This window comes from Impatiens glandulifera, chromosome 3 (assembly GCF_907164915.1).
Source record: "Impatiens glandulifera chromosome 3, dImpGla2.1, whole genome shotgun sequence".
In the NCBI taxonomy this organism is placed as follows: Eukaryota; Viridiplantae; Streptophyta; class Magnoliopsida; order Ericales; family Balsaminaceae; genus Impatiens; species Impatiens glandulifera.
Window position 1 is genome coordinate 40,268,758 of NC_061864.1, and position 17,532 is coordinate 40,286,289.

At 32.5% G+C, this 17,532-nt stretch overlaps 1 protein-coding gene across 2 annotated transcripts; it reads right to left on the reverse strand.

Moving 5' to 3' along the window:
- Positions 1 to 1,603: 1,603 nt before the first annotated feature.
- LOC124929391 (inositol-tetrakisphosphate 1-kinase 3-like) lies at positions 1,604 to 10,093 on the reverse strand. Of its 2 annotated transcripts, XR_007098654.1 has the most exons (11): positions 9,573 to 10,093; positions 8,771 to 8,852; positions 8,614 to 8,646; positions 5,531 to 5,651; positions 5,351 to 5,443; positions 5,081 to 5,188; positions 4,476 to 4,652; positions 2,923 to 2,978; positions 2,735 to 2,819; positions 1,891 to 2,157; positions 1,604 to 1,748 (listed from the first exon to the last, which is right to left on the reverse strand). XR_007098654.1 is itself a non-coding variant. In XM_047469742.1 (10 exons), the coding sequence occupies exons 1-10, from the start codon at positions 9,722 to 9,724 to the stop codon at positions 2,045 to 2,047; spliced, it is 1,020 nt and encodes a 339-aa protein (XP_047325698.1). In that variant the 5' UTR covers positions 9,725 to 10,093; the 3' UTR covers positions 1,604 to 2,044. The 2 variants fall into 2 exon arrangements, 1 of the variants encoding a protein (XP_047325698.1); XM_047469742.1 differs by having other exon boundaries at positions 1,604 to 2,157.
- Between the last annotated feature and the right edge of the window lie 7,439 nt (positions 10,094 to 17,532).

The following is a 17,532-nucleotide window of genomic DNA, read 5'->3' on the forward strand; positions in this document are numbered from 1 at the left end:
CAATAAATATATATATATATATATATAAATCACAAGTAATCTAATGTTTAAATTGATGACCCTCTACGCTGAAACAAGAGTTTGAATTCTTACTAATGCAAATTTGAGTGAATTTAATTTATTCGAGTGGATAATATGATGGTGTTATATGTGGGGTATAAATGTGAGTAAGTGTTTGAGAGGATAGTGTGATGGTGGTGGTATATATGGGTAAAAATTCAAATAAATTATATGTGTTTGAAGGGATAGTGTGATGGTGGTATATGTGAGTACAAATTTGAATAAATTATATTTGTTTGAGATGATCGTGTGATGATGGTATATGTAGGTGCAAATATGAATAAATTATATGTGTTTGAGAGGATAATGTGATAGTGTGATGGTGATATATATGAGTGCAAATTTGAATGAATGATATGAGTTTGATGAGATAGTGTGATGGTTGTATATATTGGTGCAAATTTGAATGAATTATGTGTATGAAGAGATATTGTGATGGAAAAATTGAATGAATTATATGTGTTTGAATGGATAGTGTGATGATAGTATATATGATGACAAATTTGAATTAACTATATGTGTTTTAGTGATTTTTCATTATATTGAATTTATTTTTTTCTTCAAATTTTCAATATGATGCAAGATTCTAGTGTAAAAATTGTAAGATGCAATTGAAAAGTGTTGCTCTGAGTTAATTAGTTGGTCATGCATTAAAAGCATTAAAAGTACTTTTATCTTGGATGAAGTATCTCATCTTATATTCAAAAAAACATTTTCATTTGAAATCTCTTGTAATAGTTCGAAACAATATTTCTATTAGAAAAATGCAGTATTTGGTCAACAATATTTGTTATATCCTATATTTTTTTTATGAATTATGTCATAGCTCAAGAACAACAGCCAATGGCTAAACATAATTTCAATTAAATTTTAACTTTTTTACGAATAATCAAATACACAATTAGGAATGATTAATCAATAAGTATTATCAAAGAGCAATGACAAGGACACTTACCGAACAATTCACAATTACGAAAGATAATACTCGAGAGAGAGAAACAGTCGTAAAATCAAAGTTATTTTAAAATAAAGTTTTTTTAACTTATAAAAATGTGAATAAGTTTTCACAAACTCTAAAGACCTAACTAGAGCTTCAACATACAATAAACAACGAGGGTAAGAGGTTGACAATGTGGTTGGAATAAAATACCCCTTAATAAGATTACGAAGTCGACCATGACAAACAATGGGGATTTTTATTAAGTTTATGATTATGTTTCGTCTGACTCGCGATATTTATATTATGAATATAGTGATATAACAAAATGAGGTTGTTGAAAAAAATAAATGGTGAAAGTGTTATAAATAATTCTTCTCCAGGTGATATTTATGTTATTATTATTATATATATATATATATATAATAACATAAATGATTATTATAATTTTATTTCGTACAATATTTATATTTTTGTATTAATTCACAGAATTTAAAATCATTTTTAGATATGAACACGAAAAACATTGTTTTATAATATATCATCTCAAAATAAAAACTTCAGAAAGCAATTCGAGATCATGATTGAAATACATATTGGAATCTCTAAAGAGTAAAGTTCAAAGATGATTATATCCCATTTCAAATTCCTAACAATAATAATAATGTAAAACAAAGAGAATAACATAGTCAGGGGCGTTTATTTGCATAGTTTTTCAAAAGAATTTACAAGATCCATAACATCCTCCGACCTGTTACCAAAGTCAATAAAGAAAATTCATTAACGGAAACAAGAGCACATAAAAAAAATTATCAACTACCCATTATTTACAGGGTGGCTAATCATCCTTAAGCAATCAGAGGCGGTTAAACAGACTGGCGTAAGCTATATACCAGATGATGTTGATGGTTGTAACTTCTCCTTGCCCGTTTTAGGAACCAATTGCGCACAACATGATTTTGTTCACTTTCAACATTGAAGCTTTGTGTTTTTATTTTCGAAGAAATGAATGCAGTTGCTTGGCAGTTGGTCTCAATCTTTGTTTTTTTAGCCCAGAGGCTCTTCAACTGGCTTTGAAGTAAGTTTCTTATACTTACTCTCTCCCAGGGTCAGTAGGAAATCCGTGAAAATGTGTTCATACTCTGGCATTTTTCCATACCCTACAAATATCATAAATTGACTCTTTATAAGGAACTTACCCTAGTTCTTGTTTGATGTAGGGTTAAATCAAATTATTTGAACATAATCTTTGTTTATTTATGAGAGAACGGATTACTTGGATCAAATCACCAACATAACCTTAGTATTATAATATTTTTCAAGGAATGAAGCCCATTAAGCTTGCGACATGCTCGTGAACTTTTGAAAATGTCTCAAAAGTATTTTAACCAATCATTGAGATTAATGTTGCATAAATTGTGTAAAGATTATTTAAGAGATTGAGAGAATAAACCAATTACTGAAGATGGAAAGTAATTTGGGTCATTTTTAAAAAAGTTTTGGAAATAAAACAAGTTTGACACAAATTCATGAGAAATGGTATTTTAGTTGATGGTTTGATGAGTTGTTGAATTGTTTGGATTTACTCCAAATAACCCACATTGAACAAGCCCCGAAAAGCTACACAGATCTACAGAAACTCAAGAAGAAAGAATTACCAGGATATAACTTCCATATTGTCCTTTTAAGTAAAATCTTGATGAACACACATTGTATAAAAAGTGAAATATAACTTACCAGGGAAGTAGTTGATATCAATGACAAAGAAACGGTCTCGTGCTCCATGCTCCCTGATCATATCCAAATTGAATAGCCGAAGGCCCTACATAATTTAAATGACAGATCAACTATGACAGTTGTAAATTTCACGCTAGAGACTTCTATGCATATGCCTCAAATTTGTAGAAGCTGTATGAAGACCATACCAATCGACGACGCAGTTCCCTAGCAAGCCTTTCGAGCAATGGTCTTGGAGGAAGCTCTGCGCGTACAAGAAATTAGTCAGTCCCATGGCTAAAGGTCTAGAGCAACACCACGAATATTAAAAAATTGTTCGATCTTGAGTAAAATACAATATCCTCAATTAAATTTAAAATGTTATAGAAATAAAGGTTATTTTAGTTGATGCATTGATGGAAAGAAGTGATTAATTATGGGATAGTAAATCCAAATGAACCACATCAAACAACGCCTCAGAGTTCGTCTGAGATTATTCAAATGATCTCAAATCAATTATGTGATGTACTTTTGACATCTTTTAAATATTTTTTTAGATGGTCAAAGTACCCTTAAACATATAAACCTTCTTTGTGTTGATTGCTTTTAGAATAAGGGTGAATTTGTCATTTTCATAAGGATTTATAGGTTATCTAAATAATTTGGGTTATTAAAACAAACAGTTTTATTAATAACCATAATCTAAACCCAAGCTCAATCAACCCCTAACTTAAAGGCCAAAAATAAAAACAAATATCAGAAGTTTGGCAATTTGTTCAAATTAGGACACAACAAATATTTTCATTTAAAATAAAATTAGAAGCTTGAGCAAAGGTCAAAAGAAGACTTAAAGTTGGAGAAATATTTAAAAAAGAGTCAAACCTGGAAAATGTTTAAACAGACTTAAAATTATAAGCAAAATAGAAGTTGTGATGAAATGCTAATATTTAAAAAAAAATTGCAAATTAAAAAGGGTGTGTGATTTACAGTCAACAATGATTCTGTTTGGGCTTTCCTCAAACTTTGAGTCCCTTTTGAACAAAACAAAACATCAAGTCCTCATTTGAACATTTTACCTAACTTCAGATCTGAATATGGACTTTTAGACTACTTAACTTGGTCACATCTTTTCACATAATCATTGCCTAAACAGAATGAGTAGTCTACATCCTTCTCTCCCATTGTATATGAACCCTTGCATTTTGCTTGCAGTTGTGAGAAAAAGGTCAAAAGAAACATTCATGACTAAAGTGCTTCTCCAGTTGTGCAGTGAATTAGTTTGAAGGTATTGTAGTAAAGTAGTACAAATAAGTTACTAATGTAAATGGAAAAACAAAAGAATGTGTTGATTTAATCACAAAAAGGCCCCATTTGAAACAACTTGATACAAAAAATTTGAATGCAAAAACTTGTATGGATGAGAGATTATGTTTAAAAACATAACTTAGTCAGAAACATATTCATATAGTGGTTGTTTCTCATCTGGATTAGGATACTAATTTCCAAATGAGGCCAATGCCCATTTGGAAACACCTGGGGTACATAAACTCTAGATCCAAAAATGTATCTGGAGATAAGATTATTTTTGAAAACTAGACTTGAACAGATACATCCGAATCCAAATACACAAACAACATTATAAGTGTTTCCAAGTGAGGCCAATAATGTAGCCTAAACTATTAGATATAGAAAAGATGGCATCAATGTAAAATAAAATGCTATGGTAAGTAATGTGAAGTCAATGTTTTTTATGTCAGCTCACCAGCAATTGAAGGATCTAAATCAGCATCATCAGCTGATGCAGCAGCACAAGAAACCCTTGGAAATCGGAATACACCCGCAGATTTCGATAGTTCACGCTTACTCACATCAGGCAGAGAAAATCGTCTGACAACTTTGATGGCTTCACCAACAACATAAACTTTAAACAGCACACCTCCTATAAAACACCAAGATACAATGTCATACATTAAACCATGGAACAAGTTATGTCTGGTATACCATTTTATCATTATATCATTATATGGAAAAATCTACATTTGTTATGTTGCAAAAATCACAATGATGGTCGTAAAATAATTTGTTTCATGGTTAAAAATAATTCATGATCCAGAAAATAAATCTATATACCAAATGAAACAAAAATTACATTTAATTTGGATATCTATTAAAAAAATTGCATATCCATGAAGCTATTAGTATACTACAATTTGGATCATGATCCAAAAAATAATCAAAAACATGATTCATACTAAATCAACCAAACCTAAAATCACTTTCAATTTGAACTTTGCGATTTTTCAATGGGGTTGTGATAGTGACTAAATATAACTTTCTAAATAGAGGTCACAATGCAAGTTCACTTACCATGGTTCACGAATTCTTGTAGAACAAGTGGAGGTTCAAGTTTTTGGAGCGAGCATCTATCATAAGCTAGAGACAGTTCATGTGACTTCGCAACCAATGGTTTCGCAACTGAAATGGAGAAAGTAGACGTGTAAACATATAGAACAATTTACCCATTATATTTTATACCCAGCTAGGTGATTTAGAACTTTGAATTGCGAGTAATTATTGGAGCCCCAAAACCACGCTGAAACCTGATAAAATAATTCTATAAGTTAATTGAAGATGTACCAAGAGGCAATGTCAATCCAGCTCTGTATACTGCATCAGGAATGGATGACGGATCCTTCTTTATAACCAATTGCTTTGGCACACCGACTGTGCCTGCAGAAGAGTGAATTCCAAGACCATGAAGCTTTCCTTCAATTTTACTCTAATACTCCTCTAGCGATACAGGTTTCAGAAACTTACCATATGCATCAGACAAGTTCAGATCAGCAACATCCTGAAGCATAAATTGGCGATTGTATACATGCTGTATGGCATCTGGAGGATCGAGAACTGTAACTTCTGGATGTGTTTGCCGGTAATCCTTCAATAACATTAAACACAATATTTCAATTTTATTTTTTTTGGAATTAAAGGAGAAGTGGCATGACACCCCACATTATAATGATTCCCCAATTAAACTCAAAGTGTTTCCAGTTGTAATCGAACCCGTGACCTTTTAGTTTTTTAAGCCGACTCTTACCACTGGGCTACCTTGATGGGGTAAAAAATTTGATCACGTGTTAAGCACATAACCCGCAAACACACTTAACCATTTAACCGTTCACGGAACTTGCCGCCTGACGGACTCGAATCAAGACCTCAGGGAGGCTGGGAATATCCAACTCGTGTTGCCGCTAAGCCAGAAGGGATAGTATTTCAATTTTAATGTGATATGCTATTAGAACATTTAACCTATTAACGGATAGCCACCTCATTTAGATGAAAGCCACCAGGAGCTCTCGCATGATATGACCTAGATTCAACTAGTGTCCCGTTCCAAACTTAAAACTTATTCAGATGCCTAAACGCATACATGAAACTGAAATAGAACTAAAGAATGTCTAACCCTACAATTCCATTATCATCTTGTTGTCCACAACACAATCTCAATATAAACTACAATGACACATCAAAACACTATTTTACAAAGGGAAAAATAATGGCAGTGCATAGAACTCTGAGTAGAAATATGCTTGACATTGACATATGCTGCTACTAATGCAGTACCAAGTATAAAAAGAAGAGATCAACAGAGAGTACCTCAAAGACCTAGATGTAGTGAAGATAAACAGTGCACTTTTAAGAGAAACAAACCAAGAGCTAGTTTGAAGTAACGTTTTTTGTTTTTTGGCAGTAAACAGATTTTTTAGGGGAAATAAAAACCCTGTTCGATGAGAAAGTTCAAAATAACTAAAATAACCTATGTATTTAAGGTTTACAATGTTTTAGAAAATAAAAGTACAGGTAATTTGGTTTTTGGTATATGATTTGATTCATTAAATGTTTGAGGATGGTATAAGGGGTTATTTGGATTAAACAAGGTCCAAGGCAAATGATGTAATCACATTATTCTTCAATCTGTGATAAAACATTTTAAGAAATTTTAAAACTGATGTGCATAGCAAACAGAACTGGTTATGGCAGCAGGACAACCATATCCCATATGTGTCCTTATTATACAACTGAAAAAGAAGAATATAAAGAAAAACATGGTCATTAAACAGAAAGAAAAAAAAAATCTTTGAAACACCCATATCTGACACCAGAAATCCTACAAACTTGTCAATTATAATATCCATGATGACTCCAAGCTATGAACAGTTGTAACCTACCAAGTAAGTCTGTTTTTTCTCAAAAAGAGAATGCAGATTGCATATACAAGCAAGTGATCATAACTAACACAACATCTTAATCTTAAAGGAATAAAGTGAAGAAATACTTAATATCAGTTTAACCAAAATGATTTTGAATTCAAAAGAATAGGAAACTAATCCTCCAAACACCTAACTCATTGATGAATCAATGAAATTGGAAAAAGACTTAAATCTTGACTACATTCAGAGTAATACTTCAAAAGCACTAATCACATTACCCCGCCAATACCGCTTTAATGTCTAGGCTACTAATATAATTTGTTTGGGAAGACCATTTTACATGTAGATCCGACAAAAAAAACATTTCAGTTTGTCAAGCAGCAGCGCTGCTGCAGTGTACGCAGCAGACATTTACAATAACTTTGCTTTTAAATGGTGTCAAGTTCCTCTCAACAAACTAGTTCGACTTAACAGCTAGCTCAAAAATATTACAATGATGAAATAAGTCTTTTATTGGTGGGAAAACAAGGAATAGTTTTAAAGCTTGTTTGATGTAGGTTTTTTTTCCAAATAGACACCTTTTTTAGAGAAAAAAAAACTTATTTGATGGAAAGTGGTTTATTTGGGTTAACGACTAAAATGTCATTTTTATAATATTTTAAAATTTATAAAGAAAGGATATTTTGGTAATTTAGTTGATAATTTTGATTTGATAGAAGAAGTGATTTATTTGGATTAAATCCAACTATTTCACATCAAACAAACCCTTAAATTGTATTCATAAAATGCATATATAATGGAAAAGTCAAACATGTAGATATCACAAATTTTATGGCCATGACAACATAGGATCTGAAATCTTGATAAGGTGACTGAAATATAAGTATTATAATATTATACTACATTACAAGTTGAACACGTCTTTTTATTTTTGAAAAAACAGCAGAACATTTCAAACCCCACTAATCACAATTCTCCACCTATACAATTTCATTGCATAGGTTACTAGTATAATTTCACTCTGGAAGAAAATTAGAAGGTAGATCAAACAAAATGTGTTCATATTGATTATAATGTAATGCATTTTAGTTTGTCAAGCAGTTGGGTGCAAAATACAGTAGTACTTTAGTAGATATTTGGAATAACCTTGCAAACAAAGTTCATACAAGATAGGTAGCTCCACAATATTCCAATAATGGTTTTCTCAAAAATAAAATATTCCAATGAAGAATTCTGCTTGTGGATGATTTCATCCTTTTGTTAAGAAAACTTGATATAAAAATACTATTAATATATAGAAACATAGCATAAAATGGAAGGATTACAAAAGAACATATTCCAGCAAGAAGGTCACACAAAGCATCAGGTTATTCAATCTTAGGATACATTTACCCCAATGGGGAAGATGAAGTCAATTATATCCACTGGAGCAGTAAAACTATTCAAAACCAGTAATCTCTTGCAAGTAATGCTAGGATAAACCTGTACAAGACAGCTAAACTGTCTACTAGTCCAATACATTATAGATGGAACAAGCATTCCACATATAAGGTCAGACACAAAAAAGAATCCACACTACTTTGCATAGTTAAACATAATATAATATAACAGAATGGACACATCATTTGAATATCACCTTTGAAATTAAACACATTTATTTAAATAAAGATAGTCATGCAGTTGACCAACCTCGAGAATCTGTCGCCATTCCTTTCCAGTTAGCTGCATTAAGGAAAGAGAAAATGTGATCACACATCTTTTAGTGAAAATAATAGCCTGCTTAACTCATCTGTTTTTACATGAAATGTAATTTAACGATTCTAGATCACAAAATCTTTTTGCTAACCTTATGCAAGACTATGTCAAAAGGACCCTGCTCTGAAAGTGGCCTGCTTTGGTCAATGGGAACAAACAATATTCCCTTATCCCTGCATAGAACATAAATATGATGAAATTTGCTTTGAGATTAAATGAATTTACACAAAAAATAAATTATATATTGGAATTAAAGAAGCCACCATCTTCCTCGGAAATTTCTGAGAGAAACAAATGTAAAAGCTAGTGATACTGTTTTGGTACAGGGACAGGGACAGCTTTTCTTTTCCCAATAAAAAAAAAACAAGATAGAGTAAAGACAGCTCATAGAAACTGGAAAGATGGCAAACTTTAAGCTTGAAAACAAGGAATAAAATGTGTAAAGAATGACTTTTGTCAGCGAAGCTGGCAAGGGTAAAGAAGAATCACTTAGAAAGCAAACCCATGCATTCCAATTTATGACTGTATTTGCAAGCACATACTAACGTGTGGAATAGTCATCTAATAGCATAAAAAAGCCTAGGAAATAGACAAAGCATCATTCAAAAGGAACCAAGACAGCTGCTGGTCAACAGATAACAACCCCAAATCCTAGACTTATGACACGAAACAATCTTCCAGAAGATTCTATTCCATTCAACAGACCGACAACGAATGCAAATCATAAAAAAGTCCAAGCAAAAGCAACATTCTACCACAAAACAAGACCCCAAACCATAAACAACTAAATGGAGATTAAGACAGAATAACAAGCTCCACTGAACAAGAGGAAAAAAGGAAAATAGAACCTGAAAAAAAAACGATTTTAGAGGAAGAGGACATGAACTATTTACCTAGCAAGAAGTTCAAGTTTGGGCTGTAAAAAACTCTTAGTCTTCTTTGACGTGAGAGCGTATCCAACCACTCTCATCGGCTGGGGTGTAAGAGGGTTGTTTCCCATTGATAGCATATGTTCATCTCTCTCATCTTCATCCCTAAACCTCATCCTTTTTGTACGTAGGAAATATAAAGAAAAGGTTTGTCCACAAACTTAAATCTGACGACCCAAAAACAAATCGGGAAAGTTATGGCGAAAGGAAAGGAAGGGGAGGAAGAGAATGAGAGAGAGAGAGAGGGGGGATGAAATCGCAGAATACAAAACAATTTATGGAGTCAGTGATCCTGAAAAGAAGGAAGAACGAATCAGGCGAGCAGGGAAGAAATGGGGACCCTAAGGGCGTGAAGCTGATGTATCCTTGGGAAGATTTATCGGCTGTCGGACATCTGGCGAAGGAGAAGGCGAAGAACAAGAGTCGGTTACAGATGGAGATAGAGAGAGAGCGCGCGCTGAGGAATAATCCGACAAATGAATGTTTCTGAACCTAGCTGTATATATAATATAAAAACAGATCATTTTTCTTCTTTATTTTAACATGTGAACAGCTTTAATCAATATATATCATCTTCTTTGTTGGATTCTATTCATAGATTTTTATTTTAATCTTCAAACAATTATATTTTATCAAAATATTTTTATTTTATTTTTTATAAAATTTAATTTCAAATTAAAAAAATATATATTCATAATTTATTTTTCTTTTAAATAACTAAACACCAAACCAGTTTTAAGAATGAATTATTATTATTGATATAACTAGATAGCTAGCTCAATACTCATAAGAATTCTTCTATTTAGATAAAATATATCAATATACTATTTTATTTCATGAGAATAATTTTTTATGATTAATTTATTAAGTTTGTGACCTAGGAAATCACTTTTTCTGGAAAAAAAAAAAAACTCGAGTTTCGAGAGATTTTAACTTAAGTTTGCGTCTTGTGAGTCTTTCTTAATAGAACATTATTTTAAAATATTTATAGAAATATGTTTAGACATTTTTAAATTAATTATAATCTTTTAGATTTGAAATAATCAAATTAAAGTATGATTAAGAAAATATGTATTTAAATTAGTTTAAAATTATAATTAATTTTAAAAAAATTATTTGTTTAATAAGAATCGGCAATTGATTTTTAAAATTAATAAAATTATACGTCTACAAACGTATTTTTTATCAGTTTCTTTTCGGTTCGATGTTTGATGATACTCAAGAAAAAAAGCTTTTACGCTATATCCTCCGTACCCGTTTAAAACGGTCTTTATTTTATAAAGTCTTAGTTTTTGAAAAATTAGTTTTATTATGTTTTATTTAACCAATTTTTCTTCAGATCATTGACATACACAAGTTTTTTTGTATTTAAAATTATAAAAATAATATTTAAATGTTAGTACCTGAGACTGATGTTGACGATTAATGAAGAATGTACCTAAAAACATCATTTTTAAGGTATTAGAATCTAAAAATAAATCTCAATCAAGCTCTTATCAAAATATTTTTTATGATAATATTCAGATTTATAGAAAATGGTTTGGGGATCGAAAATTATAAAAATAATTTTAAAATTTAAACCGAACAGGCCCTAAGACCGACCCACTCGGTCTTGGGTGCGATTTCCCTTTATCTTGGGCTAAAACCCTCGGTCTTAGGTTAAGATCCCTCGATCGAGGTGCAAGAATCCTCGGTCGAGGTGCGAAAGACTCTTGGTTGGGCGCGTGAGTCATCGGTCCTGGGTGTAGGAGTCCTCAGTGGGGGTGCGGTAGTCCTCGATCGAATGCGGGAATCCTCGGTCGGGCGCAAAACTCCCCGATCATAACATAAGGAATTCGTTGTTCCTAGGTTAGCCTTGGGCTAACTATCCTCGGTTCTAGGTGTGAGATGCCCTCGGTCCTTGGTTAGTCTTAATCTAACTTTTCTCGGTCCTAGGTTAGCCTTAGGCTAACTTTTCTCGGTCATAGGTGCGAGGTGCTCTCAATATTGGGTTAGCCTTGGGCTAACTCTACTCAGTCATTAAGAACATCAAATTGTAGGTTTGATGTTTTGACTAGAGCCTTGATCCATTGATTCAAGGGCACAATAAGCTTCATACAGTTCTATGGTTTATTTATAACATCATCCATATATGTCATTCGATCGGGATGTTGTCACACTTAACTCAAAATTTTGAGGTAAGAAACTGGGTTCTTGGTTTATAATCTTTAATGAAGCGTAAGGAGCTTACCAATAACTTCCCTATGCTTCATATGGTTGAATGAAACCAAAATATGAACACTGACTGTTCGTTTTGACCAATTCAAGAACTATTTTATTTAGTTTTTATAAAAAAAAATAGTTTTTTATCAAACATGATTAGGATTGCTTGAAATTGGTTTAAATATATTCCCAACATCCTTAGAAACATGTTAAAAAACTTTATGGGTTGTTGTTCTTGAGCAATTACTCAAGAATAGAAACTCGATTTTTAAAAAAATCAAAATTGGGTATCTCTAATTTAAGATGATTGATTCAGTTTTGTTTCAACAGAAAGCTTATAAATGATCATAAGATCATTGTTAGAAAAATTGAGTTAATTTTTAAACCGGCCAACAATTACAAGTTTTGAATATTTATTCTAAATAATCAAAAAGGGAGAAATTGTTAGAATTTTGGAAACCTTTTCAAATACAACTTCTTTAAACCGGCCAACAATTACGAGTTTTGAATATTTATTCTAAATAATCAAAAAGGGAGAAATTGTTAGAAAATAATTGTTAGAAATTATGAAAAGTTTAATGAATAGATAAATTAAGTTCAAATAAATAAGTTAAACCGCTAAGTCATATCAAGTATATTAATTGGTTTAAATATAACAAAAATGTGCTTTTAGTGTAGTGGTAAACACTTTTGCCTGTCATACAGGTGGCCAGGTATCAAATCTCACCGACTGCATATAATATTTAAAGTTTTGTTATTTCAGGGAAGCTGAGCATAATTCGAAATTTACCTATAGGCGAGATCGGCTCGGCAGATGATATCGGTTCGGTAGATTGACTAGTAGTCTGACTTCGGTTCGGAAATAAAGATCGGTCAACCGGCTCGGTCAAACCGACTCGGTCAACCGACACTTAATGAAGCATGGTCGGTCATTAATGAGTTCCGGTTGATTAAATGAGCTCCAATGAGTTACGGTTGATTAAATGAGCTCCGATCATGAACTGTTCCGGTCATAAATAAGCTTCGGTCATTTAATTGCCCTCAGCTTTGGCTAATAAATATCTTCAGCATTCTCAGGTTTGAGATGAAATCCGGACAGGTTCAACCTTTGTGCAGAAATCCGGAATGGTTCAAGTTTAGGACCGGTTGAATTGCAAACCGAAAGTGTCCAGCTAATTCAACCCATCGAAAATCCTAAGAGCCAACATACATCTTCAATGGGCAGATTATTCAAAAGATATGAATATCTTGAAGATAACGTGTTAAGACAAACAAAATATTCCTTAAGAATATGTAAAAGAAGAAACCAGGCATGGGGCAGAATAATGATTACCTGACCTTACCCAAAATCACAAGTAATTTTCTGAAACATGTGGCTGCCTAGTGCATGTCTGTCATGTGTCCAAAATGGAAAGGTGTGCACGCCACCTTATCTGAACCGGCACGGCTTCAAATGACCAATCCCCTAGAGAGAGAAAAATATGACTGTTGTCATATTTCTCATATAAATAGAAGCCCAAGGAAACGAAGAACACACGGATTTCTACAGATTCACAACTAGACGAATTTTACGCGCGACCCTGAATATTGATTGAAATCCTTGAAATTATTTGAAATCTGACTTTGAGAAATTTTGTGTATTTTACCTTGTGTAAAAGTATTACATCATTATGTGAGTGGTGTAATTGACGAACAGTAAATAAGAATCGATCGGAGTGTGTTTGTTGAATATTCTAGTTAGTGAATATCCTTCTCACTGTTTGAGAAGAATGGGTGATGTAGGAGTTTCAACTCCGAACATCCATAAAAATTTGTCTTATGTTCTTCATTTTATATTCCAGCTTACTTACTCTAACCGAACCGAAACACTACTCACTCCAACCGAACCGGCTTTCCCTTAATTCAAACCGAATCGACTTTCTCTCCACCTTAACCGACTTCTCCTAATACCTTCCAAACTGAATCATGTACGTTGCTTCAGATTGAAACAGACATTTCCTCCCTTGAACTCGGTTCAAGAGTCTGTGACAATCTGTGTAGTGTTAAGAGCGGTTCTAATTTTTAACTGGATTAGTTCCAATTGTTGTGTGTTGTTGTTGTAAGCGATCTACCTTTAGCCGGATCCCGGTCCTCTATTGGCGATCCCGATCCTAACAAGATCGTTCTCTAATCAAGAAACTAAATAATCAAACAGTATATGAAACTAGTAAAACTGAAATATAAAAATTTCAATTCAAACTTGTAATTCAAATTATAGTATGGTTGGAAGTTTATTTGAAGTTGGAGAACACTCCTTAACTCTTATAGAAAATTCCTAAATACTTGAATCAGTACCTTACAGCCTTATATGAAATTTTCAAAAATTTAAAAAAGCTTGAAACTCTTCAATGGTGAATTTATGCTCGGGAGTGATTGATGGCTTGAGATTGATCTTTTGCCTTTGGTTTGCCAATAGTAGACTATTTATAGCCTCCCAAGGTCGGTTTGTTGAGAAAGTGGATCGAATTTAGTCAAAAGTCATCAATGTCATTTTGTTTGTTCTTCATCTAACTTGCTTGAGTAGGCCATGATGAGGCCTATGATCAAAGGAGAGATGATCACTATGGTAGGGTGATCATTTAATCTTTTGAATCAGCCATTTTGGTGGACTAACGACGGAGTTCCATCTTTGAAAAATCAAGAATGGAATTTTTATTATCATGTTCATCGTCGCGAGGAAGAAGACAAACTAGACAAAACGATGTTGTTTTGGTCAAAAAATCTAACGCATGACGTTCTGTCTGCGTTCCATTGGCGTATGGGCATTCCTTCGTGTCTAGGCTAACGACGTTGAGGCACGCGTTAGTCGATCTACTACTTTGTGAACGCACATTTCTTCTATTACAACAGCCGACACAACTGACTACTGGGCGTTGGATTGCAATTCAGTGCTCATCCGATGGTTGTGAGGTCTGCTGCACTAATTCATCTTAGTTTCGGCTACAACAGATTTTAGCCCTTTTCCAGCCTTAGAGCTTGTTTAAAATTTATTTATTTTTATTCCCTTTTTGTCCCATTTTCAACCTACAAAATATAAAAAATATTTTTAATAAATATGACATTTATTTTGCCCGTTTATTATTATTATTTATATATATATTTGGGTTTAATAAATAATTTATTTGGGATAAAATTGATACAACATTTATCCTAAATTATTTATTTTAAATCTTTTTAATTTTCTTAAAATTAATTTGAGATCAAATGAGTATAACATTTATCCAAAATTATTTTATTTATTTTTCTTGGCCATTATCTTAATTAATTAGGATTAAATTATTACAATAATTAATCCATTTAATTATTTAATCTTGTTTTGGCTTAATTTTAATTATCTTGACTTTATTTATTCAAAATAATTTATAGATTGAGTAAATGAAATTTTAGTGTTTATACAGTGCCCTCTCGAATCGAGTTTGGTTACAACAAACGCGGATTCAAGTATGACATATAACACTAAGTTTTCTTGCCCAATTTGTATTTTGGTGTGAGGGTAATGGAAAAATAGAACATGGAGTGAGCGAATGTTTTTTATGACCTTTGTGTTGCTGTGTGTAGCATTTGTCGAGGCTTTCTAAGCATTGGTCATGAATTATGAATCTTTCATTGATGATTATCCTAACAAGGATTGATTCTTTAGATCTGTTTACAGATTTTTAATAAAGTATATGCAAAGTTTATAGGATAATGGTGCAGAAATGACCGTGGATATTTGTTGAAAAAACAACTTTTATTGGACGTGAATATCAACATATTATTCATGTCGTATGCATTATTTATAACTATTGGCCAATAGTATTTGGTTAGTGCTTGTTGGGATAGTCATAAATGACTAGGATTAATGTCGCTTGATGAGACATAAAGGGACATGAAAAGTTTGATAAGCTTATTCATGTGGGTTACTAACAAGTAACATTTTGAAGACTAGAGTCTAAATGAGTAACATATGTTGATTTCAATACCTCAACCTTGTTGAATCGTTTTTTGGTTTCTAGGGTATATCTGGTAGAATCAATACATTATGCTATTATTGTAGTAATCAAGACTAGAGTATTAGTGTGTAACTTTCGGGAAATCCCTTTTGTAGTTTAACACTTGTTTAGTGGACACATGGAAATAAGGGAGACCCGTGGTAGCTTGAGGTTCGAAAGTTTCAACCTTGGTTTGCGTGCCAGACATTTTTTAAAATAAAACATTGTTTTTAAAAGATTTTAATAGTAACTGACAACTTTTTAAAATTAATTATGTAAAAATAATTAATTTTATTCAAATTTTAATAATTTGGGGATTTGTTACAATTAAATGACGATTTGATTTGAAATTCAGTTTAAATTAATTAAACATAATTAATTTAATAAAGATTATTTATTTGAAAACAGAGTCGCTAATTGATTTTAGAAACATCAATAAAAAGATGTACGTGTACAAACATATTTTACATTAGAGTTTCGTTTTGGTTCGAAGTTTGGTAATACTTGGGAAAGGGCTTCCACGCTTCATCCTCCGTACCCGTCCGAAAACGGTCTTTATTTATAAAGTTGGCTTTTAAGAAATCGGTTGTATAACGTTTTAGTTTTAACCAATTATTATTTCGGTCATATTCGTGATTTTAGGTTTAACGTTATTTAAAGTATTAAAACATCAATATTTAAATGATGGTACCTGTTACGGATGAGAGCTATGGTGGAAAAACCTAAAAAATATTAGTTATTTTTAAAGGCATTAGGGTTTAGAAATAAAGACCAAACCAACATTTATTGAAATATTTTTGTGGAAATATCCCAAAAATATTGAAAATGATTTGGTGTCCAAAAATTAAAAAAAATAATTTTAAATTTTGAAAAGTGGAACCAAACAAGCCTTAGGACCGGAGTCCTAAGGTTCGGGTCCGATTTTATTGGTCGGGGTCTAGAGACCCTCAGCTTGGGCTCAGAATCTCTTAGTTTGAGTATCGTAGTCTCTCGGTCGAGGTGCTAAGGACACTCAGTCCTTATCTGATCTTACCTATCTATGTGTAAAAACCTATCAGTCCTGGACTAGCCTAGGGATAGGTTTCTTGGTCTCTGACCTAGGATCTCTCGGTCCTAGGTCAGACCTCTCGGTCCTAAGTCCTAGGTCAGAACTCTCGGTCTAGGTGAGACTCTTTGGTCGGATTTTTCGGTCCTAGCTCAAGAACACTCATCCTAGGTCTCGGTCCTAACTCAAGAATATCGATCCTAGGTCTCGGTCCTAACTCAAGAATATCGGTCATTGGTCTCGGTCCTAGGTCAATTTTCTCAGTCCTTAGTCTCGATCTGGACTAAGGATTCTCGGTCGGATCTCTCGGTCCTAAACTCACAGGTCTCGGTTCTCAAGAAAACAAGAATTTATTTTTTTAAATTAGTTTTTTAGCTCTTATAGTTTGGTCCAAGAGCCTTGGTATCTTCACAAAGCTCCTTAGAACATGTTGAACATCATTTTAAGGTATAAATCAACCTGGATGATGATCAATTTGTTCAAAACAATTTTTGATCAAAAATCGGGTTTTTTTTTTATTTTAAGACTGTTTTGAAGTGAAAAAAGCTATCCAATAGCTTCCTTATAACACATATACTTGATTGGTACCAAAACCAGAACACTTACTGTTCGTTTTGACCAATTAAAAAATAAAAAAATTCATTTAAATTTAAAAATTTTAATTTTA